Source organism: Vulpes vulpes, chromosome 1 (genome assembly GCF_048418805.1).
Source record: "Vulpes vulpes isolate BD-2025 chromosome 1, VulVul3, whole genome shotgun sequence".
In the NCBI taxonomy this organism is placed as follows: Eukaryota; Metazoa; Chordata; class Mammalia; order Carnivora; family Canidae; genus Vulpes; species Vulpes vulpes.
This window is the reverse complement of record NC_132780.1, coordinates 161527782-161553044: the sequence shown is the minus strand read 5'-3', so window position 1 is coordinate 161553044 and position 25263 is coordinate 161527782. Positions and strand designations below refer to the sequence as shown.

Here is a 25263-nt window from a genome sequence, read left to right as displayed (position 1 = left end):
CAATAAAAGGGTAAAGCTTTGAGGACTTAATCATCATATTTCTGATATGTTGGTGAGGCAGCACGGTGAAACAGAAAACAAAGGAATAAACTAGATGTCCCTGAGTTCAAATTCTGTTACTGAAAGTTCCATTTACTTCAGGCAATTTACTGAAATGTAGTAGCATCAGCTTCTTTTACTTATAAGGTGAGGATAAAATAATGCCTTTAAGAATTTGGTGAAGTAACGAAAAATGCCTAGCTCACTGTAAATAGTCAACAAGGTTATTTTCCTTACTTATTCTATTGGGTACATTCTGAAAAATAAGTGCCCCTTGGTGCTGGGTGGCTGGTGTGTGGCATTTATTTTACCCTCCAACAATTTTCCAGCACAGAGAATCATTCTCAGTAAATGGTCTCAGTTGCTGCTGGGGAAATTTCATAACATGGCCAGAGCATGATCCTACTATAAAAGAAATTGTCAGCCAGAGAACAATTTATTATTTTTTCAGTTGGAGAATGTGAAAGAAAAGTCAGAAATCTGTAATCATGGTTTTTGAGAGTATTAAATAGGGGGTTTTTTATTAGTAAACTGGAAGTTCCCCAAACTTTACAAGGCAGCTCTGGAGGTGGAAATAAAGCCCTCTGCTCAGAGATTTATAAGACTGAGAGAACTATTGGCCAGGAGATGTAAAAAGGAAAAGCACTTGGGGTCAAATCAAATACCTAGAGTCCAAGAGCAGATGTGTTTTTGAGATTTGGTTTGAAGAGAGAGATCAAGGTGAGGAAAATGATTTCTTAGCCAGCAGGCAATTGCACGGACATGCTCCCCTGAAAAGCCTAGGAGAGTTTTATTGTGCTGGAATGGATTCTATGAGGCTGGAACTGCAGACAACCACATGTTTTCACTGCTGTAAATTACACTAAAATCTGTCACAGTTGATAACCCAACCAAAGTCCCCCAACCTCTCAGAAACATCCTGGGAATTATCTAGAGTACTTTAACTAAGAACATGTTACCTGCAGTGTATGGTTCAAAGAATTTATTACAACCAGAAACACAAGCAAAAAAGATAAAGCTGATTAAGGAGAGGATGTGAAAAAAAAAAAAAAACACCCAACTGTATCACTTGAATAAAAGAGGATAAATCTAGTGTAAAAATGTAAATCATGCTTTTGGTAACAATGTATGGAAAGAAATAACCCTAAAGTTATTTTTTTTCTTTTGTAATTCATTAAAAACTATCATGTGTGTTCTCCTTTGTATATAAAGGCGTTATTAACTTGCTTTTCCTAGGGGAATACAGCGTTTAAGGATTTTTAGAATAACCTGTATATATTTGCTTTGCCCTCCCTCATCTCACTTATCTGGAAGAACTCCATCCTTGGGTATAACCAGCCTTCTGTCTGCACATGTCTGCATCTGAGCAGTTGACTGTGGTTGAAGAAAAACACATAACCTTGCTCACTTGTTCCAACCTAAATGTATGATGGCGGATTGCAAGTAACCTCTCTATATTATCCGGCAATCCTGTATTTCCTGATTTGGCTCCCTTTCCTTCTCTCCCAGAATATTATTTCACAGATTTTCCTGTGTCTTCAAATCTCCAGCATCACCACCTGATTCCTTACACTCAACTGATTTCCTCAAATTTTCTTCCACGGAGAAAATAAATATGAAGGAACCATCTTACCTTCCTTCCCTCCATGAGATCCACCAACCTACATGAATTTGTACACCAACTTTTGCCCCTGTTCTTCGTGAAGACCACTTTTCCACTTCTGAGTGGAATTCCAGTCTTTTCTCCCTACTCAAAGTTACCTCCACTTCCATGGCACCATCAAAATTTCCCCTCTCAGCTGGATCATTCTTATCAAGATACAAGCATGCTGTAACCTCTCCCACCAAAGACCACCACATTTCTAAACACAGTGGAGAACTGTCGGCTCTCACATTACTTATCTTCATGTTTATCATTTCTCTGCCTTAAAACACTTAGTTCCCTTGACATCTAAGAAAACTCATTCACCTGGTTTTCTTTGTATCTCAGCAGCTGTACCCTCTCAGTCTTTTTGCCAGGCCCTGTTCCCAATGCTTGAAGTGCTCTCTTCCCTTTCAGGCCACAGTGACTCCCTCTCATTCAGGCTCAGGTTTGAATACCCAAATCAGTATCTTCAGTCTAGACAGACCTCTCCATTAACTCGAGATGTGTATATCCACTATTTACTGGCATTTCCACTTGGGTATCTACTGGTGCTTCAGGTTGAATATGTCTACAACAGAGAATTATCGCCCCCTCACTCTCCACATCTGGTCCATCAGTGAGTTTGTTGACTCTCTGATGTGCATCCTAAACTCTCTTCTTCCTCATGATCTCCTTTTTCTCTCCATCATCATTTCTCGTGAATATTATGCAACGTTTCTTCATGGTCTGTCTGCATCTATCCTACTTCCTATAGTCGGCTCTCCATGTAATAGAGTGATATTTTAAAATGTACTCCGGTCATTTTCCTCCCCTACTACAAATGCTTTAGTGGGTTTTCCATCAGACTTCAAATGAAATCCAAACTCCATTCATGGCTTTGAAGTTCCTCAAGGCCTAGCCACTAACAACTCTCTCAGTATCTTTCCCATTCTTGTTTAGGTTAGTGCATTCTTTTTTTTTCATTAATAATATTTTCAAAGGATTTTATTTTTAAAGAATATTGTATTTAAATTCAATTTGACAATATATAACACCCAGTGTTCATCCCACCAAGTGCCTTCCTTAATGCCCGCCACCCAATTTCCCCATCCCTCTACCCTCCTCCCCTTCTGCAGCCCTTTCTTTATTTCCCAGAGTTAGGAGTCTCTCTTGGTTTGTCTTTCTCTCTAATTTTTCCCTACTCAGTTTCCTTAGTGCATTCTTAACTTCACACTTTCTGCTGTTCCCTCAATACACCAGGCTCACTCCTCTATGGCCATTTCTCTTCCTTGAAACAATGCTTCGACAGCCACTCCAGGTTTGATCTCTCACTTCATGCAGGTCTTCGCTTAAATAGAAAGAAAGCCTTTTCAACTGCTCTATTGAAATGCTACCCTAGTGCTTCACCCTGCTTAGAGCTATTTCTACCTTAAATTGTGTGTACACGTATATTTATTTGTTTGTTGTCTGTGCCCCTATACTAGAATGTAAAGCCATGAGTTGCTGGCACCCAGAGAGTGCCTAGCATTTTAGTGGGTGCTCAAGAAATAGTAGTTGTTGTAAAAATAAATTGCTTTTTTGCATAATCCCCTCATCAAGCATTTTAGGAAATGGTTAGGGACAGGGGTAGGCTAGGGAGTTGGGAACAGGAGGTGAAGGGGAAATCAGGGATTGAAGTTACTTGTTGAGAGCCTCCTGGGGCCAGGCACTGGCAATGCTTACTATATGTCATGTTACTTAAGTGACTCACCAAACCCTTTGAGTCACAACCCAAACTTATATCTTTCTGACTCTAACTTGTGTATGCTTCCTATATTTTTATGTTGCCTTGTCTGAGGAGATGGTGGCCAGGGAGTACTCAGACCCAGAAGGTCTCCCAGAGATCCCCAAGCAGCCCCATGAGCTCTGTGCTGCTTGTTCACCTTCACTATCTCCCTTCTTCTGATAGCACTGCCTCCCCACACATACCATGGCAAATAGACAAGCAAAGGGAACAGTGGCCTCCTATAAAAAGTAAACCTGAGAGTGGGGTATATGTCATTCATCTTTTTGTCCCCTCTCTCATGCCCAGCACAATTTTGGCAAATGGCAGAGACTAGATGAATATTTGTTGAATTGCTCTGAATTAGTAAGACTGGTTATTACAGTGTTACAACCATATATGTCAGTATCAAAGTACTCCTTTAGGACACAAGGGATGTTATATTTGGAAGCATGATATATGAAAGTATAAAAACCGAGTCCATAGATAAAGAAGGGAATCCGAGAAAGTAGCTTCTACTTTAGTTTTTAGCCTAGCACCCAGGAGTTATATCTGTTAGTCTTCAGTTTCTTTATATTTTAGGATACAACAGGCCACTTTGTTTTTTTTTTTTTAACTCTGAGAACATCAGACTTAAGAAATGAGTCTAATTTCCTGACACTTTAAAAAGAAGTATCACTTCTTTCATCATTGTTTAAGACATAAAGATACCTCATAGGGAGCTAGGAAACTCAGTGAGAATCGCACACCCAAAAATCCATTTGTGTAACTTGCTCTTACTTCCTTAGAAACTACATGTCAGATTTTCCAAGGAGATAGGTAAAGAAGTGGTGCTTAGAATATTTCTCAAACTGGCAAATTTTAAATAGTGGTAAGTACTTACTGGCTTTCCAGAGGGTCCTTCTGGTCCAGGGAAACCTGTATCTCCAACAGGCCCTCTGTCACCCTAAAGACATGTCCAAATAGTGGATATTAATTGCTAAGAAAAGCTTTGAAACCACATGCAAGTATAACTATTAAGTAAGTGGCTGGCAACTTACTGGTTCCCCTGGAACTCCTGGGGGCCCTGGGGCTCCAGGTTTTCCCTGGGAAATCAAATCAAGGAGAAATGTTAGGAGCCAAATTATTGCATGAGACCATGTGCTTCCCCTCCCCACTCATGCATTTAATGTGCTCCAGGCCTGTGGCTCTCAATACTAAGATGGCATTCCTAATGGCACAGAGTCTATGGGGACATATACTTGACTCTGGAGGCTCCAGGGTACAGACTAGGATACAGTTCTCTGAATGTACATATATGTGTATGGCAGAGGGGTGTAAGAGGATGATAATATTTTTGAAAATATTAAACCAATGTATCATCGTTACTGAAATCCCTCCTGTGCCTATTGGATTGGCAGCTCTTCTTTACTTTGGGGTTGGGAGTGCACACAGAGTTAAAGAAATCTTTCCTAGATTTTGTGTTTTGTAAGAGGATTTGTAAGCTTATAGTAGGATAGCCTGGAAAAAAAAGTTAGACTTGAAAAGCCATGTTTGGTTGAAAGGGAGAGGATACGATTGATTTGTTTCAACATACTATGTCTTGGAGGATTGGCAACAGAGAAATGTTGGGTAGAGAAACCACTGGGAGGGACAAGAGAGGAAGATGGTTCATTAGTGACTGGAAGTGAGAAGTGCCAAAGTGTCCAGACCAAGCTTAAAGAAGGAATCACCTCCTACTCCTTAGACCTAATGTGGATAGAAAAACAAATAATGCAGGGATAAACTTCTTATCACAGTCAAGCACACCTATTATTATCTTATACCTATTATCTAATGCAGATAGAAAAACAAATTAAAAAAAAAAAAGAAAAACAAATAATGCAGAGATGCATGGGGCCGAAGCTGCAGAAACCCTAGTAGGTTCCCCAGGGGAGGACACTCCAAAGGGAGAGCACTTTTCTCCTCTTGCAGTCTATAATTCTGAGAGGAACCCCCCTCCCAGCTTCAGATATGGCTGAGTGATGAAGTTAGGCAGACCCAAGACCTGACAGAGCAGCCCTGGTTCCCCAGAGCCTGTGGGTATCAGTAGCAACTGCTGAAGCTCCTGTGGGCCTGAGCTGGGGGATTTGTTAAAGCTGAGAAGGCTAAAGTCCAACACAGTCTTGGCATAGGACACAAGGGGGAGAGCGCTCAGCCATTGAGATCTGAGACAAAGGTATCAGGGACATCGATAGAAGGCGGCAGCCATCTCAAAGGTCAAGTGGAGCTTGGAGAACCTAGGGGAGAGCATGCTAACTGGAGGCCTCACCTCACTGCCAGCACTCACAGACACTTTCTCTGCTATACCCATGTGTCATCCTGGGGAGAAGTAGGGGAAAGAAGCCCTGGAGAAATCGGGGTGGGCTTGAGTATACTAGAAAGGGATAGAACAGCTAAATAAGGGGATTCATCCTATATAAAGGATGGTTGTCTATATTAGATGGATTTAAAATTTTTGTTATTAGGCTTAACAACTACATACAGTAAAGTAGAGTGGCCCCTGGCCTTTTAAAGAATGGGAGTGATAGGTGGTGGTTGATGCTCTGGGTGGTGTTGGGTGTCAGTAGATGTCAATGGGGGCTGGTGAGTGTGATGGTAGGGCCTTCTCTTATCTTGTGTTCTTATGATTCAAGCACACGGTTTCCACTGACTTTCCTACCTTGGGCCTACCCTACAGGGCACTGAACAAAAGGATAAATGGGCTCTTATTCATAAAGTATGGCCACAAAATTTTAATTAGAGCATCATGAATGAAGATCAGAATGATCCCTAGGGCTCAGAGAAATGATTTCAACCTTTCCTGGAGTACTTCCTATTCATTTGAAAAGACCTTGATGAGATTAAAACATTTGACACCAGAGAGCAACAAAAATGATTGAGAGGCTGGAAGGGCTAGTTTACGAGGAAACATTAGCAGCAGTAAAAATCTGTTAATAACACCAGGCTGAGGGAAAACTCAAGCAGATTGCAGCTTAATATCAAGAACTTGAAGTACATGCCTGAGGTTAAGAACTTTGTCTTTTGGGGGCCACGAAACCTTAAATATGACAAGAACAGAGAAATAATACAAGCTTCTCAAAGTTGTACTTGTGTGCTAACGTTATCAGCATAGGCAAATAACTGAACATCACCTCCCTTCCTTAAGGGAGTTGGGAAGAAAAAGACAAAAAGTATGAAAAAGGTGAAAATAAGGAAAGGAGCATTCTTGGGGTGCCTGGGTGGCACAGTCAGTGAAGTGTTGGACTCTCAATTTTGGCTCAAATCATAATCCCAGGGTCATGGAATCAAGCCCCATCTTGGGCTTGGCTCTGCAGTCAGTGGGGAGTCTGCTTGAAATTCTCTCTTCATCTCCTTCTGATCCCCCCCCCTAAAATAAATAGTTAAAAATAATTTAAGAAATAAAAAAGAATGGAGTATTCTTGAGGATGGATAGAGACAAGGTGATTTTATTTTTTTAACTGGATGTTTTTAGAACCTAATGCTATAAGAGATACTGTGTGTTCCCCAGCCCTTCTTGATCACTAGCCATAGGTTACTGTGGAGATAGAACTGTTTCCTTGTGAAAATAATGTAGAATACTCACCGATATTCCAGCTATTCCTGGAGGACCTGCTGGGCCTCGATCCCCCTGTTGGGATTAAAAAAATTGTTATTTATAATGATACCTATAAAATCTTAACCTATAAAATAAGTGCTCAAATAATTATTTGGATTTGGTAAAGTTTTTCTTTGGTACTGATAAGTATCAATATCATTGGATGGGAAAATAAAATGAATAGCTAACTGAATTAAAGATTTTTTTTTCAAAGAACTAAAGCAAATAATAATCAATGAAAACAAGCATTTAGGTTATCATTTCTATGACCTATTTTTAATAGAACTCCACACATACTGACAGCTAAAATTAGTCAAATTGGTATTTTTATTCCATATATTCAAAAGTAATCCATTACCAATACTTAAAAAAGAAAGCATATTGAAGTCTTCTAAAATGCTTTTCCTATACTTGTCTCATTGGATGTAGGGTTAGAATAAAGATGTTTAGAATAAGGGGTTTTGTAGTTCTCCTCATTAGGCCCATCAGAAGGTTCCTTGAATTGCTCTGAAGAGAAGAGTGATTCAACTCTTTTTTCAAAGCAATGTCATATTTTAGATAAAGCTGATGATGCTAAAAGTACTGATGGTTATATATGGGATAATAAAATGGCAATTTTTGTTGAGCAGAACCTACATTAAAAAAAACTTCACAACTTCACTCAGGGACATAAAAGAATGCTTGATTAAATGGAGCAATATGTTTTGTTCTTGGAGGGCAAGACAATGTTGTAAAGGTGTCACTGCTACCCAAACTAATTTATAAATTTAATGCAATTCTTATGAAATTGCAGCTTGATCAGATGATATTACAGTTCACTTGAGATAATAAATACATGAGAAGATAAAAGAAAAAATTAAAAGAAGAACAATAAGGAGATTGGCAATATCAATATTTGAACATATAGTAAAGCTATAACAATTAAAATAATGGAATACTGGCATAAAGATTAAGCAGTATATCAATGCAATATAAAAATGCTATATGACTTCAGAAATATACCAACATCCATAATAGGATTTTAGTAAAGAAAGGGATGTATTATTCAACAAATAGTTCTAATAACTGAATAATTTCCTGGAAAAAGGTTTAATCTCTCTTTCTATATACATTGTACTCCATATAAATACCATATAGATTATGTAAAAATAAAATAATATGAGGTATAAAAGAACTAGAATAAAATAATAAGTGACTACCTGATTTTGGTTGAGAATAAGAATGAAAGAATCTTAATGCATAAAAGCAAAATAAGAAACCACAAAGAAAAATAGTTTGCTATTTGACTACATAAAAGTTATATTTATCTATACAATGAGATCAAACATGAAAATGAAAGGCCAGACCAACTAGGATATAAATCCTAACATATAAATAGAAGTAGTACCTTTATAAAGCATAGCTATAGACTAATAGAAAAGAGACTAATAGAATAGTGGGCAAACAGTGTAAACAGGTAATTCTTGTCAGTTTCAATTTATTCCTTTTAATTACGGGATTTTTACCCCTGAAATGAATATATTGAAACTTTTTATTCAGTGGAAACTCTTGTGTATCTGAGAAAGGTTAATATTAAGAAGGCTTCTTTTGGACAATATGCAAAGTTCAGGTCTTGCAGTTCTTTGAACCATTCTCTAATGATCTCGCCTCTTATTTCCATTGGTATACCTGGGACTTTGTCAGTAACGATAACTCCATCCCCTCCATAATCTCAATTTCATGCATTCTGAATTGGATAACCATAGTTTTAACCCCCTCCTTTGAGTACCTTGGACTCCCAAACTTCTGATATGCCAATAAGACCTCTAATCCATTGAACAAATTTTTCATCACCCTTCTATTCTCTAGATGGCCTCGTTTCCTTATTTAGTTAGTTTAAATTCCATGGTCACTTGTTAAAATCATTCCTCTTGTACACCATTGACTCTATTGGCCCTTTCTTGCTTCTAAGAGTTTTGACTCACCTGTCAAAACTGGAATCTTGTTTAAATCTATGTCTTTACTTGGAGAATATCTCCCTGACTGGTCTCATTTTGGTTCATCTCCATGAACCTCAGGAGAACCCTGGGGCTGCCTAGTTATCATATTCCGTGGTCCCTGGACTCTCTCTCTCTCTCTCTCTCTCTTAGAAGACCTTCACCTTAAACCTCCAACCTCTTCTCCCTGACTTACTCTCAGATGATCACCTTCTTCCTCCACCTGTGAGAAAATTTCAGCAATCAGAAAAGAACTTCTATAGATCTCAAACGATTCTTCTTCCCATGTATCAGTGTCTATACCCCATACTCTATTTTTCCACCTGTTACCATAGATGAACTATCCAGACTCCTCTCTGAAGCTAAACCCTCCATTGATGTACTAGTTCCCATTTTCTTTTAGCTATTTGAGGATGTCATTCCAGCAATTCTCCCCTCTCCTCCTATATCATCACTCTCCTACCTCATTCTACTGGATTATTCCTTTATATCAGCAAACAACTATTCTGATATTTCTATGCCCCATTTCTAAAATCCATGTTATAAAACCTTACCCTACTTCCTCCAGCAGTCACTGGCCCATTTCTTTGCTTTTTATTTTTTTTTTTGTGGCAAAACTCCTTAAGTATTTTTCATACTGTATTTACCATCTCTAATTCTTTTTTTCTTATTCTCTCTTAAATCCATTTAAATCCAACAGTTGCCCCTACCAAACTGGTGAAATAGTGAATAATCTGTTATCGCCAAACCTCTGTATTGCGAAATCCAACGGTCAATACTTGATCATCCTACTCGACCCCATCCCCATCCCATATTTGACCTATTTGCAGTATTTGAGATAGGTGATCACTCTCTTCACCTTGATAAATCACCTTCACTTGATTTTCAGGACACAAGTTTCCCTCCTACCTCCCTGATTACTTCATCTCAGTCTCTCTTGTTCATTCCTCCTCTTCTTCCTGATCCCTTTATGTTGGAGGCCTCAGCGCTCAGTCCTTTGTCCTCTCCTCTTTTATAAAATCTACTGTCTTTCCTTTGGTGATCTGATCAAGTCTCCTGGTTTTTAGACATCATCTATATGCTTAGGACAACCAAGTTTAAATCTCCACTAAGACTCTTTTTTGAAACCCCATGCCTTTATATTGTTCTTCTTACTCAATACTTCCACTTTACCATATAAAGGATATTGCCAAATTTGACCTATGTCCAAAGTTAAACTGACCATTGTCACTGTCTCCACACAGACTCTGCATATAGCTTCTCTCATTTCAGTTGATGATTACCCCATCATGCCAGTTGCTCAGGTCAAAAAACTTGGAGTCATCTTTGACTCCTATTTATTCTCTCATGCCCACATCTAATCAATTAGAAAGTCCTGTTAGTTCTACCTTCCCAATATATCCAGGATCTAGCCACTGATCACTATCTCCACCATTTCTACTTTGAATTGATTCAACATCACTGCCACATGTATTGTGGAAATAGTCTTCTAACAGGCTTCCCTGCTTCCACCTAGCTGCAGACCCCATCACCCTTCTACCCAGAAATGAACTACTGGCTCCATATTTTACTCAGAGTGAAAGATAAAGTCCTCGCAATGGATAATGAGCCTCTTTATTATCAGTGCTTCTCAAACTACTGGTGTTCCTTCAGGAATAATTTATTTTCTATGTTCTAATACATCCTGAACCAAGGTGAGTCAGCTGATCACCTTTGAATATTATGGCAAAGTTAAATTGCTAGACAAATTTTAAAATACTTATTCTCAATCTGTACTTACCTTGCCACAGAACCCATAACAGAATTTGCAGACTGGAACTGGTCCTTTACCAGCCACATTTTGAGAAGTATTGCTTTGCAGGACTGCTATGACAGGGCTACACCTTACTTCTACCCCTACCTCTCCTTTCTGACCTCATCTACCACTCTTCCTTCACCTCATTCCCCTGGTCTCCTTTGGTGTAGCAGGAATGCTCATGTCTCAGGACATAAACCTAATGTTTATGCTTTCAAAAAACTGTATATATTAAGGTACACAGCTTGATGATTTGATATATGCATATACTGTGAAATGATCACCACAAGCTAATGATCATTTCTATCACTTCATATAGTGGTGAGAAAACTTAGCAATTTTCAAGTATACGGACCTGTTACCTATGGTCACCAGGCTACATATTAGATCTCTAGAACTTATTTATATTGCCTTGGGCATATATCCTTCAGGGTTGAGAGGTTTGGCTAACTCTGTCTCACTCATTTGAGCCTTTGCTCAGATATTGCTTTCTCAGATCCACATTTCAAATAACAACCCTCTTTTTTAGAAAGGTTAATAGAGCCTTCTTAACCTGCCCTACTTTTTCTTTCTTTCATAGCACTGACCAATATTATTATGTTTATTATTTTAGTTTCTGTATCCCTGTCCTAGAAAATAAGTTCCTTGAAAGCAGAGATTTTTGTCTGCTTTGTACTCTTAGGTTTCTTTAAATTTAAAAACAGTTCCTGGTCCATTAGGAGGTGCTCAGGGCACATTTTTGAGTGTTGAATCAGTGGACTACATTTTTAACCCTGTACTTACCTTTATACCCGGAAATCCTTCTAGTCCTGGCAACCCCATTGCACCAGGTTCTCCCTGTTAAATATGAACATAAGAAATGTGGGAGCAATGACCAAAAGGTTTCTTAAGCATTGGTTTCAAAACCAAAGTTTTTTTTCCCAGAAAGTACCCCCAAACACTGATTGCCAATTTAGCAAGAAATTGGTATGCTCTATTTTCAAGCATCTGCATTCTTGCATTTGATATTTGAAAATAGTTTGAGAATAAAGCTATTCCCTGGAGAAGTATGAATATATTTTCTGATTGTTTTTATTCTGATTAAGAATCTAATTAGAATGAATCCCTCTAGTCAATGATAACTCCAATTTCAATAAGAATTAGAAGGAAAGATGGGCTTTAATGAAGTTTGCCAATTTGTGAGGTACCCAGGGATAAAATATGACCAGAGAATAATGCTAAACTTCTTAAGAGCAGATGAAGATGAAGGTCTGATAGCAAAGTTTGCCATCCTGCAGTCTTCTCTGCAGCTGGCCATGAATCATGAATGCTTTAGAGGATGGCCCCAGGAGCAGCATCTCCAATGATTCTAAAAGTTATTGCTCAAGCTCATGGGTCACTGGCAGAACATAAGTAAGCATTTCCATTAAAAAAATCTTTACATATTCTAGTATATGGTCTCCGGAACCTATGGCCAGCTGGAACCTATAGGCTCTCAAGAACTATATTTAGAAAAGTTAGGGTGAAGGAAGCTGCTAATTTTGAGCAAATAAACATTAAGACTTTTAAATCAAGAGAGATAGACAAGGTAGTTGCCTTATACCACCTCATTAATGAATTGATGTTAACTGCAAATATGTTCTAAAATACTGGATGCTTTCAACATAATCACATAGAAAAGAGAGCTTTCATTCTTTGTAGATGTATTTTTTGCATGCATAATACTAATCTGCTTCAAAATATTACCAAGTCTCCAACTTCGATTTTTATGATATTGTCCTTATTACAGAAACACTTAATGAGCAAGTAGATTACTTGATACTTTTTATGCCTTAGAAATCTTTTTAAATGTCCACTAATATATAAGCTGTCAATCAGACAAAAAAAAAAAAGGTTCAGATTCCTTTTCTGTGTAAAGTGCTGTAAAAGAGGTCCTGGATTATTAACAAAGGAAATGAACTCTTTGATTCTCTTTGTTTACATTCTCAACAATCCTTAGGACTGAGGAAGGTGGTCACCCCATCAATCAGTATTTATTTCAAGTAGTTATTAATTAAATGTTTAATTGAAGCCACTTATAGATTAAATATCAAAGGAATAAAATGGAGCCCCTCAAAAGACAAATTCAATTAAGGGTAATTTTTATCTATAAACTTTTACTGAGAAGACTAGTAACAGTGGTGCAGATCTACCATCATGGGAAATGAAGGATACCATGAATAAATCTCCCCCCCACACACACCCGGGCCCTCTCTGCCTCTCAAATTGACTTTTGCATTTTTTGCTCTGTGATCTATAATTCTACCATTCCTGGCTTATTTCTCTGGTAGGAAGTAGTATTTCTCTGTACTAGGCAACTGGTGTGAAATGAAGGGAGTTGCATGGTGGCGCTGACATAATTTCAAAGGTGTATGTATGATAAACCTGAGGGTTTACATGGTATTTAATTTCATTATTCCAGATTTCTGCTTTTGTGATTTACCCACTTAGATCACAACTCTAAAAGCAAGGAACATCCTTTAATCAGTTTTTATTCTTTATCCTTTGTTGTAGCTAAGGAATTTGAAGTCTAATTTCTTCAAAGTCTACTCAAATCTATCTGCTACCTGTTTTTCAATCCAAGTGAATTATGATTTATCTTTTATTAGAATACTTAAAAAATGTTATCACCTTGATATGCAGTTATTAATGAAAAACTTGAAAGAATGTTCCAGAAAAGTCAGTGAAAAGTCAAGCCCCTCCAAATGATTCAGAGGGGCTGTAAGTCAGTAGGAGAGGGAAAAACCAGGAAGAAATTTTTATCAACAAGATGAAAGAAAATTAAGATTAGAAAGAAAGATAGGATTGGTGAAAGCATAAAAATGTTACAGATAAGAGGGGCAACAGAATTAGAAAACAAAGGAAACCTCTAAATTACATAATTGGGGTTTAGAAAATAGTACTAACCAGTTGAAATTACGCTTTCAGGGAAAAAATTGGCTCTGACCAATAACAAAAAAAATGTGCTTTAATGCATGTCCTTTGAAAAACATATTTAGATGTGAAAATATTACTTTTTTATGGCTTCTTCCTTTGCTCTTTTAAAATTTATTCATCTAGTTTTACCAAACTATATTGTGACGAAAAGGCCTTATTTTATTCACATGACAATGAAAAGTGATTTGAAAATTTATTTCAGTTTCAGGTATACCTGAGTTTCAAGCATACTGTATAAAATCAAGGCTAAAAGGTTAATACAAGTGAAATATGAGCATATGCTCGACAAGGGCATGACAGGAAAAATTGCCAAGGAATAAAGGGAGTTTAATGAATTTGGCAGAAGCTTTGGAGTGATGCTTTGTGGTTGAGAAGGATGTTTGAGAACAATTGTCACTCTCTAGGGGGCTACAGGACTTGATCTCTTTCCCTGCTAAATGGTAACCTGATACATTATACCTAATAAGCAGGTTTATGACAGCACACCACATTTCCTACTGAATAGCTGCCTAAGGCATCCAAAGCAAATAAACAATCCCTTCCTTTTTGGGGGGTAGGGGGGTAGGGAGAGACTAGAGACATATTAAGGAATTTCTTTCCAGTAAGTATTTCTCTTCCACAATCTACTTCCACAATCCACTGAGTTAACCATCAAAATAGCTCTATCAGAAGAAAGTGTTCTATTTACCAGGAACTTCATATGTGCCTTCTTCCATCACAGAGTGATTTTGAAAGTACACTAATAAAAGAGACAAAGGCCAATGGCAGTGACATCAAGATCAGTGCATCTTAAAAATGAACACATTGCCGGTATTTCTTTGATGGTTTGCCTCCTGCCTGTAATATTAGTTAACTGATGAACATCTAAGAAAATAGGCCATCTTTGCCTGATGTTCTTCTTTCAAACTTCAATAAAGACTTATTTTCAAAATGACACAAAGCATGGGAATATACATACCACTGGGCCAGGGTCTCCTTTTGGGCCCTACAAGAAAACATGGGAAGTCATTTTTAAAACAAGGGTGGAAGCAAAATTATAGAATCTAAAGCATTTTAGTTCAATTTGCTTTAATACACATATAAAATATTTGCAAGTTTTATTTTGCTACAATTTGGATTTGAAGAATAGATGACAAAACAAACCTTGATGGAATCCTATGACAGTGACTGCTTGGACATTGACTTAATTTACAATGAAGAAAGTGACTATACAGAATGCTATTTTTCATGATTTTGGCTGGGTTCATGTTCTCTATTTTATTATAATCATTATTATTTTTTTCCTACTGCATAAAATTTTGGTTATATTTGTACCATGTATTTTTTCAGTGAACCTAGGATTGATTGATTGATTGATTGTGGCTGTTCAGCTAAAGTATGCTTGGTAATAAAAAGCTGTACTCACAGGGGGACCAGGGGGCCCTGGAAAACTGGGAACATTCACACCTCCCTTCAAAAAAATACAAAAGAAAAATGTGAGAAGAATTTACAGCAATCCATTACTGGAAAATCATTTCACATAATTACAAAAGTAAATACCTGGATTTTATATAAACTGCTCATTCCATTTCCTTCATTGAATGGTACACCCTTAGGAAAGAGAAGAGATATAGAATTATTCTTTTTAAAGTTGATAGTCTCTCTATGTTTTATCTTTTTGCCAAATGATATTTTTCCTATTTTATTTTAGAAAGTGAGTTTAATACTACAAGTAAAATAAACAATGCTTCCATTTGGGGCTTTCTGAAAGCAAATGTAGGGGGAAAATGAATAGGAGTGTGAGCTACACCTGGAGCCCATAGAGCCTTTCAGTGGGGGTGTGATTAATGTTCGGGTTTGACAGATGAGACACTAATGCATTCAGAGGAAAATACTATGTGCTCATTAAAATTCAGTTTCTGAACTGCCAATTTATGCTAACTGTTTACAGCCCGCTGACCTGCAGGCTATAACACGGTAGTGCTGATGAAGATGTGAATAGGGAGCAATTTGGCTACTGAAGAGTAATTTTTTTCCTACAGTCTCTTCGTACTAAATAGAAAATTAAAGTAAATGGGGAAAATGATGTTACTCACAATCCTGTGTGGATGTTTCTACAAAAACATATTCTTTAGAACAATACGGAATAAAACTTCCTAATAAAACTGACCTGTGAATGGAAAGTCCCAGGGTAACTAACACTGAAAGAGAACTAATTTGAGAATCTTTAAAAAATCATATGTTTTGGCATTCAGGAAAACTTTGTAGATAAAAATTTTGGCTGGGATGTTTTATCCTTTTTTTTAAGAAGTTCCCCTAAATTCAATAATCTTCATTTTTCCCTTTTGTGATTTCCACACTTTAGTTGTGAAACTGAAGAAGCCATCATTTTCCTGTTTTTGGTGGCCAATGGTGCTCAGTGAATGGGATTTGTGTATATCTTCAAAACACTAGTGATAGGAGGAAAAATGCTCCATTCCTTTATTCCTTTATTATTTCACTCATTCATTTGACAACTGGCGAATGGCTACTGTATTTTAGTGTGCTGAGTCTTAGAGAGCTGAAGAATATTTTTGTCTGAGATTTCTAGAGGAGGTTTCCCATAAAAAGACAATATGTAATCTATTTTGAAGAATGAATAGTTTTGAAGAATTTGGGGAAAAGAGAAAGATTTCCTACCCCACTATAATATGCAAGTCCCTATTATAAGCTCATGCTCTATTTTGCTTGTTGTATCCCCTGGACAGGGAGGGCATTTTAGGGTGTGAGCCCCAAATGCTTTTTGTCCTGCTTCTTTGTCAAAGGAAAAGGCAAGTAAAGAAAATGAAATATGTAGATTAACTACATATCTTTGTTATCTTGAGAGTCACAGACTAATTCTGCCCTTTCTCAGGTGAGTTGGGTTTCTTAAAGTATTCCTATGAGATAGGGTGGAAAAGAATATTTGACCTGGATCAAAGCTCTGCTGTGATTTGAGCATGGCCCCACATGAGGGCAGACTTGCTACAGAGAGAGATACCTCTCTCCACAGCCTCTCCGACAAAGTGCACATCTGTCTCCATCGCAAGCATAAACACATTGATCGCTCTTGTACATTTTATTCACTAGGTGCTATATAAATAGAATTTCTCTGCGTCTCAGGCATCATGGATGGTAATGAACACATATAGCCTAACACCAAATTCTGCCCCAACTCACATTGCCAGAAGGAAGCCCTTTTTAAAGCCCCTCTTTTCAGTGAAGGAGGCTCACTGAGGCTAGATGACTTTCCCAGGGTCCTCCAGGCGGGATGTGGAGAGTTGGGGCACACAATCAGGTCTCCTGAATCCAGAGTAGGGAGGCCCATAGTATGCAAATTTGAGCACTGCATATTGGGGCTGCACTAAAGGGGAAAAAATCTGGTCTCCCTAAAGCTGCACTGGCTATCGTTTACATGTATACATAAAAATCAGACAGCTTTCATCCTGGAGAACATCTAAAAATAGTCTGACCTCTGAGTTATAGAAGTCTCAAGCAGATACATGTATTTAATTTTTAAACATGACATAACTCACAGGTGGTCCAGGTGGTCCGGGTCTCCCAGGGGGTCCCTCACTGCCCTGCATGGGATATAGAGACCAACAATCAATGGTTTGCACATTTCAACACCAAATTTATGAACCAGATTGTGCTTGCTCAGAGAGCCATATTCCGAAATCCATATGATTTTGTTTCAGTCTTGCAAAATCTTATCCAGCTTGGCTTTCTCTTTCACCTGGGAAAATACATTCTTAGACCACAGGAAAGGTTAATGCCTTTTCCATACCCATTCTGATTCCCACTGGGTGAGCCCCAAGGCTGAAGCTTATTTTTAGATAGAGACAGACAACCTGGGTGATCCTGTTCTGGCCTTCAAGTGCAGCCGAGGAAGCTCTGCCCATGTGAGGGCACAGAGCAGCATTCCTGCAAGCAGGGACAGGCTCTGGAACTTGGCTTTCTAGATCAGCCCCTCACTTTTAGCCTCATCTCTACCACTTCATCTTTTAGGAACCAGAGGGCCATCTATAAAGTTCGACCAAAGTAGAAAATCACACTGTTTGTTGTGTCTGCAAGAGGAGAAACTTTTTTCACTCCCTAAGGTGAAAAACCTTAGACTTTACAACCAAGTCAGATACATCTCGTTGAACAGAAGTGACTGTGGTATAACACTGTTTAAGGGAAATGTTCTATACTGTTTAAACAGTCTCAGACATTGTGCTTGCAGGAGAAGCAGACTGAAATGGGACTGTGAAAAATGAATTCAAGTTGAAACTTGAAAAACAGATTTCACTTTTATTTTTATAAAACGTACAATGCTTTTTGATCCATACTAAGCAAAGGTATTATAGTTCCTTTGGTGCCTTTAACCAGAGCTTCCTAGAACTGTGCTTTTCTTTTAGAATAATTGCCTCTTAAAACTTTAAGTCCCTTAATGTCAGGGAAATGGCAAGAAATGGTTAATTAAAAAAATAATCCAGAGACAGTAAGAACCTTCCTTATAACGCCCCCAAATTTTGAGAGATTTAAGTCCATTTTCATGAATTTGATGAAAGATTTCATTCCAATCTCCCCATTTTTTTGGTAACTAAAAAAATGTATCATAAAAACTATTTATTTATATCTTTGTCAATGAAAATAAACTGTCAAGTTTTTATTGCAATGTATCTGCCTGAGAATGAGTGACAACAAGTATATTGTATCTTTTCTCAAAGTGCTTTGATGGTGGCTATCTCTCTAAGACATGTCATATTCTGCTGACTGCTGGCAGTGTCCTTCAGAGAATTATGTCATCGTTCTCATGAACTATGAGAGGACAACAAACAAGGAAAAATATGTGCCTATTGAAAAGACTCTTTCTTTCCTGGCACAATTAAAAGTCACATTTTCATCCTTGATTGTGCCTCAAAGCTCATCTCAGTGTGGAATTCCCATTAACTTCAAAACGCAAATCTCTGACTGAATAATTTCCATAGAGAACAGAGAAAAAAACTCCGGTGGGGATGGGCAAGCTTCTTGGGAATATTATCAGGAAATATACAGAGACTATCTTAAGTTGCACATGGCTCCTTTCAATTTTTTTTGGAATTCCTTTACTTCTTGATGCCATTGTGCACCATTTTGGTCAGTTCAGGATAGAAGCCACTTGGGTAGTTTATGTGGATTCTTGATTCTCACTTCCCTAATCTCAATACCTGGTCTTAATTCACTCGTTGGCTAGCTGTGTCTGTTTCACACTGTTTTCACACAATTTAGACATAAATTGGGGAAATATATGAAGCCGTGGTCTTCCGACATGAGACTCCTCTATTTCGGGTCTTCCCTTCAGACCATAGCAACCCATTAGTCCACTTAGTTAGATAACCCAGAAAACAAGTGTCCTAATTACTTAGTGAACTTCCCCTATGATCCTCAAAAGACAGAACTTCCAGATTTTCTCAGCAAATCTGAAGCCTTGGCATCTGTGGCTGGAACTCCCTGATGCAAACCATCTTACCTGTAGGAAGCTTCCTCCATTCCATCCATCCACATAACTAGATATCCAGGACCTTGAATCCAGCTTGGACTTCTGCTATATGACACCAATGTTCTATTAATCCTTTTTTCTAGGAACCTGTACTCAGACTGATTTCTGTACCTATGTCTTTCCAAATCCACTACCGAATAGCTATTCCCTGACATTATTCCTACTTTCAGGTTTTGCTTGATTTTATGGATCTCTCTGTAGTGTCTCACCTTGCCATCCCCCAAGCCCCAATTCAGACAGTAAGTGAGGCATTTCCTCTGTACCTTGTCACCCTTCGTTCCTGAAGGACCAGGATGTCCAGTTCTTCCCAATAAGCCCTGTAAAACACAAAACTAAGTGTGTTACAAAAAAACCCAACTAAATGGCCAAAGGCATTGGAAGTTGGTTGTAAAACTGATACATTTTAAAGGTCATTTGATCCTAATTAAATCAGCCCTAAAGCTTATATTTCTTCAGGCTGATACAGCAGCTGTATCCTGCTGATAAGCCCTTGCAAGGGTAAAATTTGTATTTGTGGTCGCTTTTTCACCTTGGCCAACCACATTTAATGACCTTAACTGGAACCTTTTGATACATTTAAGAATTTAGCCTTGCTGTTTAAATGGCAATTTACATAACATTATGCCTTTCTAAATGAGCTATAATTTTGGTAGCGATCAACATTTTAAATACTTCAAGACGCGGGAGAATTAACAATGTGCATATTAAGTGATGTGATCTGCATTTTACCAATGGAGAATAAAATGTAATTTTAATTCTTCTTTGAGACTGGACTTAGCTATAATTTCCATGGTTCCTTTCACAACTCTTCTCTTAACTTTTAATTTTAATGTACAATTTAAAGCCATGTTTGTTCTACACAATTGTGATAAAAGCATAAATGATAAGATTTTAATTATGGTGAATCCATGCTTTAAAGTACAAAGGAGCATGCCCACATGCCTACTTGTGAGGTAAATATCTATTTGCATAGGAACTCGTAGGAATTGCTGGAGAACATGAGACTTGAGTAGGGTTGCTAGATTTAGCAAATAAAAATATGATACTTGGGACAAACTTATGCTAGAACCATTTATTTATATGAAATTCAAATTTAACTGCATGTCCTGTATTTTAACTGGCTACCCTAGAATTATCAGCTCCACCTTAGTGACAGGTTGGGCTTAGCAGCTGAGAAAGGAAAAGAGATTGTTTCAGGAAAACAGTATAACCAAAGACACAAAGACTGCAAAGTTATGTCTGAGGGACAATGAAAAAAAACTGCTAATTAAAGTAGAAGGTATTTTAATGGATAAATAGGAATTAAGATAAATCAAATATGATAATACTTGACCCATTTTTCCCTCTTTAAAAATATATATTCTTAGTTTATTGTACTTAAAAATGTAAAGGGTGTAACCATCTGACTATCTCTTCCAAAGGTTAATGTCAAAAAAATGATAATGAAAAAGTATAATGCTCCTTTACATCTAACTTCTATTTAAATAGACTAGTTTAATCACAGACTGCTTTCTGTTCTGGCAGAATTTTGATGACAAATCTCCACGACCCTGAGCAGCCTTAAAATAATACTAACTGAAAATCTGAGAGGTAGGATGCCACTTTTCCAGGCAAAGGCTGGATAATCTACAGAGAGGCATAGAGAACAAAAGGGAACGGAGAATTTAGTTCACCCTGCATCATCCCAGCAGATATGAAACGTGAGTGGAATAGCTTTAGCAAATACTCACAGGGGGTCCAGTGGGACCTGGAGCACCTGGAAGGCCTGGAATTCCTTGAAGACCCTAGAAGAAACAGTTCCTACCATAAAATCTGCTATGTAGTTAGAAACAAGGCATTTTAGTTGACCGAATATTTTGACTATTGAAATTAAACATTTTTGTTGGCTGAAACGCATGATATATACGATATACAAATACCCATTTTCAAAAAGTAAGGATGATGAGCTAAAATGCCATGACATGGAATCTGCAGCAAACATAATTTAGTGTGTTTGGTGATTCATAGAGCATTTCTGAGCTCACAGAGCCACCCCATCAACAATAGCATCACTGAGAATCTGGCATTGCTAAAGCATGGACATACAAATTTCAGATTGGCAGCATGCCATCAAAGAAATACACGATTACACTAATGCTTCATTCAGCTAGTGGAAAAATGGAATATGTTTTATGATATAATATTTAGTTTAGCTGAACAGTTCATTATAAGAAGAAATTTGGCTCATCAGTGAATTTAAATTTAGAACCCTTTAATGGCTTAAGCATAAAAGTGAATGAATATCCCCTCCTCCCTCTTCTTGGACTCGTAGAATAATGCTAATTATACTGGATAGGGTTTAAGATACTGATATATTCATATATTCAAGGAAGAACTGGCAAGATTAACTGGTAGTTTATGTAATTAATTTTGTTCTTTTACCAAGTGTGTCAACAACAAATTAGTTAAATAAGATACATAGAATAATATAAAATATTTTGCAGTTATTAAAATCATGTTTCAGTAAACTATTGGCTAACATGGAAAAATTACAGTTACAAAGGGTTCCACGGAGTAATGTATAAATTATTAAAAATTATCAGTGGGGGCAGCCTGGGTGGCTCAGCGGTTTAGTGCCACCTTCAGCCCAGGACGTGATCCTGGAGACCTGGGATCAAGTCCCACATCAGACTCCCTGCATGGAGCCTGCTTCTCCCTCTGCTTGTGTCTCTGCCTCTCTCTCTCTCTCTCTCTCTCTCTGTGTCTCTCATGAATAAATAAATAAAATCTTAAAAAAATTATCAATGGACTTCTAAAAGATGAGAATGATAGAAGTTCAAAGTACTTAATCTGGAACCTTTGGTGTCAGGTGTGTTTCAGAATTCTGAATTTTCTGATTTTTTTTTTTAACGAAAATAACATAGCGCTCACACTAGATACTATGCGACACTCCCCGTGATGCCTAGGGCAGCACCCTCTAATAAACATACAAATATTTCTGTAGCAAAACATGATATTCTTATCAAGTGGGATAAATAGACTGGCTCCATGTGTTTTCAGGTCAGATTCTGCTGCCAAAGAATTTCCTGCATATTTGGGAAATTTTTCCAGGGTTTTCAGAGGGTTCTGAGCTTTGGAATTATAAAGGAGGGGTGTAGACCATAATATAACTATTACCAATTATTCTCCCTTAGCAGTACTTTTATCTTTTTAGTGCTTTTTTGTATTTCCCAAGTTTTCTGTAATGAACTCAGATGACTTCTGTAACTAGAAATATATGTTTTTAAATACACTTTTGTTATTTCAGATAACCATAAGATGTGTCAAGGTCTAGATTGAATGATCCCCCTATTTCAGGATTTAGTTTTCTTTACTGAGTAATCTTTTTATATTACCAAACCATTCGTTGTTATAACAAATTTCCTTTATTGTTTACTGTGAAATATACATTTTTACACACATTATAAATATTAGGTGGAGCGACCATGGTAAAACTACTGCATATTTATTTATGAGAATTATATACGGCCCAGGTTCTCTTGAATCGAGATTCTTCGCATCAGTGTGATTAAGGACCAAGCTCTTGCCAGACCTGTCCATCTAATGCCAAATGGGATCGTATGTTACTTCAGGTTTTTTTCGTGTGCTATGATATGAAGAAATACTGAAAAGAATCTCCTCAAACATGCTGAAATTCCTCATTAAATAAGAGTTTTGGGTAAAATCTTATGTATACTTGTGTTGAACAATGTGGACATATTCTTTCTTCAAAATGGTATCGTCCTCACTGGCAATGCTGTGTGTGTATGTGTGTGTGTGTGTGTGTGTGTGTGCATGTGCACACACAGATGTGTGGATGGGACACACTGGCATGCTGCATTGTCTCTTTTTACTCCCTCACCCTTAACATATTTATAGATTTATAAATTGAAAGGAAACAAATTTCCTTTGGAAATGGCACCTCTAAGTGTCTGGAGATTATAAATGCCATACCACAAATTGCTTTATCTCAAAATACCCACATTTCCATAAAATTCTCTCTATATGTACATGTATAAGATATGGGTGTACATATGTATTCTTTTTTTGCTACTTTTAGTCTCATTACTGAATCAGTCAAGAGATGCTGAGTGAGTCTTTAGGTAGTTTAATTTATAAGCTTGGGACTCATTAACCTTTGATGACCACATTAAACTTTAAAATAAACCTTAGTCCATAAATAAAAAAAAAATCATTCTCAGCAGTCTTTCTCTGAACAAGCTGAAATTTTGTAGTAAGGGTAAAAGTTACCATGGATGCATAAAGGGCAATAAGATAATTTTAGAAGACAAGATGGTCATTAAAGAAGACAAATACATATTAAAGAGTAGGACAGTCAATTTAGCATATAGTGCCAAACTAAAATACAAAATAAAATTTATTGCAAAGATATTCAAGGATCATTTGAGCTAAGTTCTTTCTCTGAACTGATAGTTTGATTTTACAAGTCCTAGCTCAGTTGCTACCAAGAATATTTATTTTTCCATTGCTATAATTTATGGTTGACAATATTTTTCATGGCCTATTTATCAATTATTATCCTGAAATATTGTAGGAAAATCTGCATTCCAAGCAAGAGTTCACTGTATGAGAGGTGAGTGTGTTCTATTAGTGTCTTTTAAGTTGCTACTTAGATTTGTGAAACATCTGGAAAAAATGTAGAGGGTAATGTCCCTCTTCTCAGAGCAATGAACAAACAGGCAGCTCCTCTAAGTCCCGAAACAGTTTAAAATGAAGACATGATAATTAGAAGTCCTCAAAGAGATGAGATTCCCTCTGTGTCTTTTCCACTAAGAATAGAACAGATACTTGAGATTTTGTACAATAGATATTATATGCATATTAAAATAGTATAGTTTACTGGCCACTTAGAAATGTACACATTCTCAAAGTTTCATTCACCTAAACAAATCAATAAATTATAATTTCAAGTAGTATCTCAGTCCAAGCAGATACTATTCATTGAGTCTACCCAAGTAGATGAGATTCATTAACTCCCTATCTGTCTGAGAGGAAAAGCCTGCATTACCCTATCCTCTCCAAAAGGCCCAACTGAATTAGTATGCTATTTCAGGCTTATTCATATAATTCATGTGATGTGAAGAAACAACCAAAAAGAATTTCCTTCTGAAATTGCTACATATAATAATAATAATTCCTCATATAATAAGAGTCTTGTGTAAATTTTGTGTATTCTCTGTTAAGAATTCAAGAAGTATACAGTAGTTTGCCTTTCCAATGTTTCAGTATTCTACTGCTATCTGGAAGCACATAAACCTCCTGTTGACTTATGGCCATAAGATCAATAGCAGCCTAACACCCATGTCAAAATGCCTATGTCATTCACCTTAGTTCATCTCATCACATAGGTATTTTATCATTTCACATCATCACAAGAAGGATGAGCACAGTATAAAAAGATATTTGAAGAGGGAAGAAGATACCACATTCACGTAACTTTTATTATAGTATATTGTTATAATTATTGTGATTAACTGTTAGTTATTATTGTTAATCTCTTACTGTGCCTAACTTATAAGTTGAACTTTATCACATGGAAAAATTAGTATATGTAGGGCTCAGGACTCTCTGCAGTTTTGGGCATCCAAGGGTGGGGGGGGGTTCTTAAAACATATTCCCCACAGGTAACAAGGTTCTATTACACTTAAGAAAGAACATACTAAAATAGTTGAATAATAATAATGATGCATTTCAGTTTACCAAGAGAGCAAGGTATCCTGCAGAACCAATAAAAATTAACTTCTTATAAATTTAACTTAGAGTCACTTATAGAAAACCTGAATTCTAATTATTTCCTGATCTTTTTATTACTATCTTTTCAATTGCCTCTACAGCCTACTCCTTGAATTGAGGCAGTTAAAAGCTGTTAGACTATTAAAATCAGATATAGGGCTTGTACATTAGTGAAATTTCCTGTGAAGCATGAAGAAGCCTTT

General features: G+C 37.1%; 1 protein-coding gene across 4 annotated transcripts in view; it reads right to left on the bottom strand.

Moving 5' to 3' along the window:
• COL19A1 (collagen type XIX alpha 1 chain) overlaps positions 1 to 25263 on the bottom strand; it is a 312174-nt gene that overhangs the window by 29874 nt on the left and 257037 nt on the right. For all 4 annotated transcript variants that reach the window (XR_011996755.1, XM_072735110.1, XM_072735118.1 and 1 more), the window contains 10 exons: positions 21019 to 21072; positions 19552 to 19605; positions 17301 to 17345; positions 15307 to 15357; positions 15173 to 15217; positions 14726 to 14752; positions 11596 to 11649; positions 7030 to 7074; positions 4466 to 4510; positions 4309 to 4371 (listed from right to left, as the gene is read on the bottom strand). Coding sequence is in view for 3 of the 4 variants with exons in the window: in XM_072735110.1 (XP_072591211.1) it covers positions 4309 to 4371; positions 4466 to 4510; positions 7030 to 7074; positions 11596 to 11649; positions 14726 to 14752; positions 15173 to 15217; positions 15307 to 15357; positions 17301 to 17345; positions 19552 to 19605; positions 21019 to 21072 (483 nt within the window). In the remaining variant the exon portion in view is untranslated. The remainder of the gene's footprint in view (positions 1 to 4308; positions 4372 to 4465; positions 4511 to 7029; positions 7075 to 11595; positions 11650 to 14725; positions 14753 to 15172; positions 15218 to 15306; positions 15358 to 17300; positions 17346 to 19551; positions 19606 to 21018; positions 21073 to 25263) is intronic.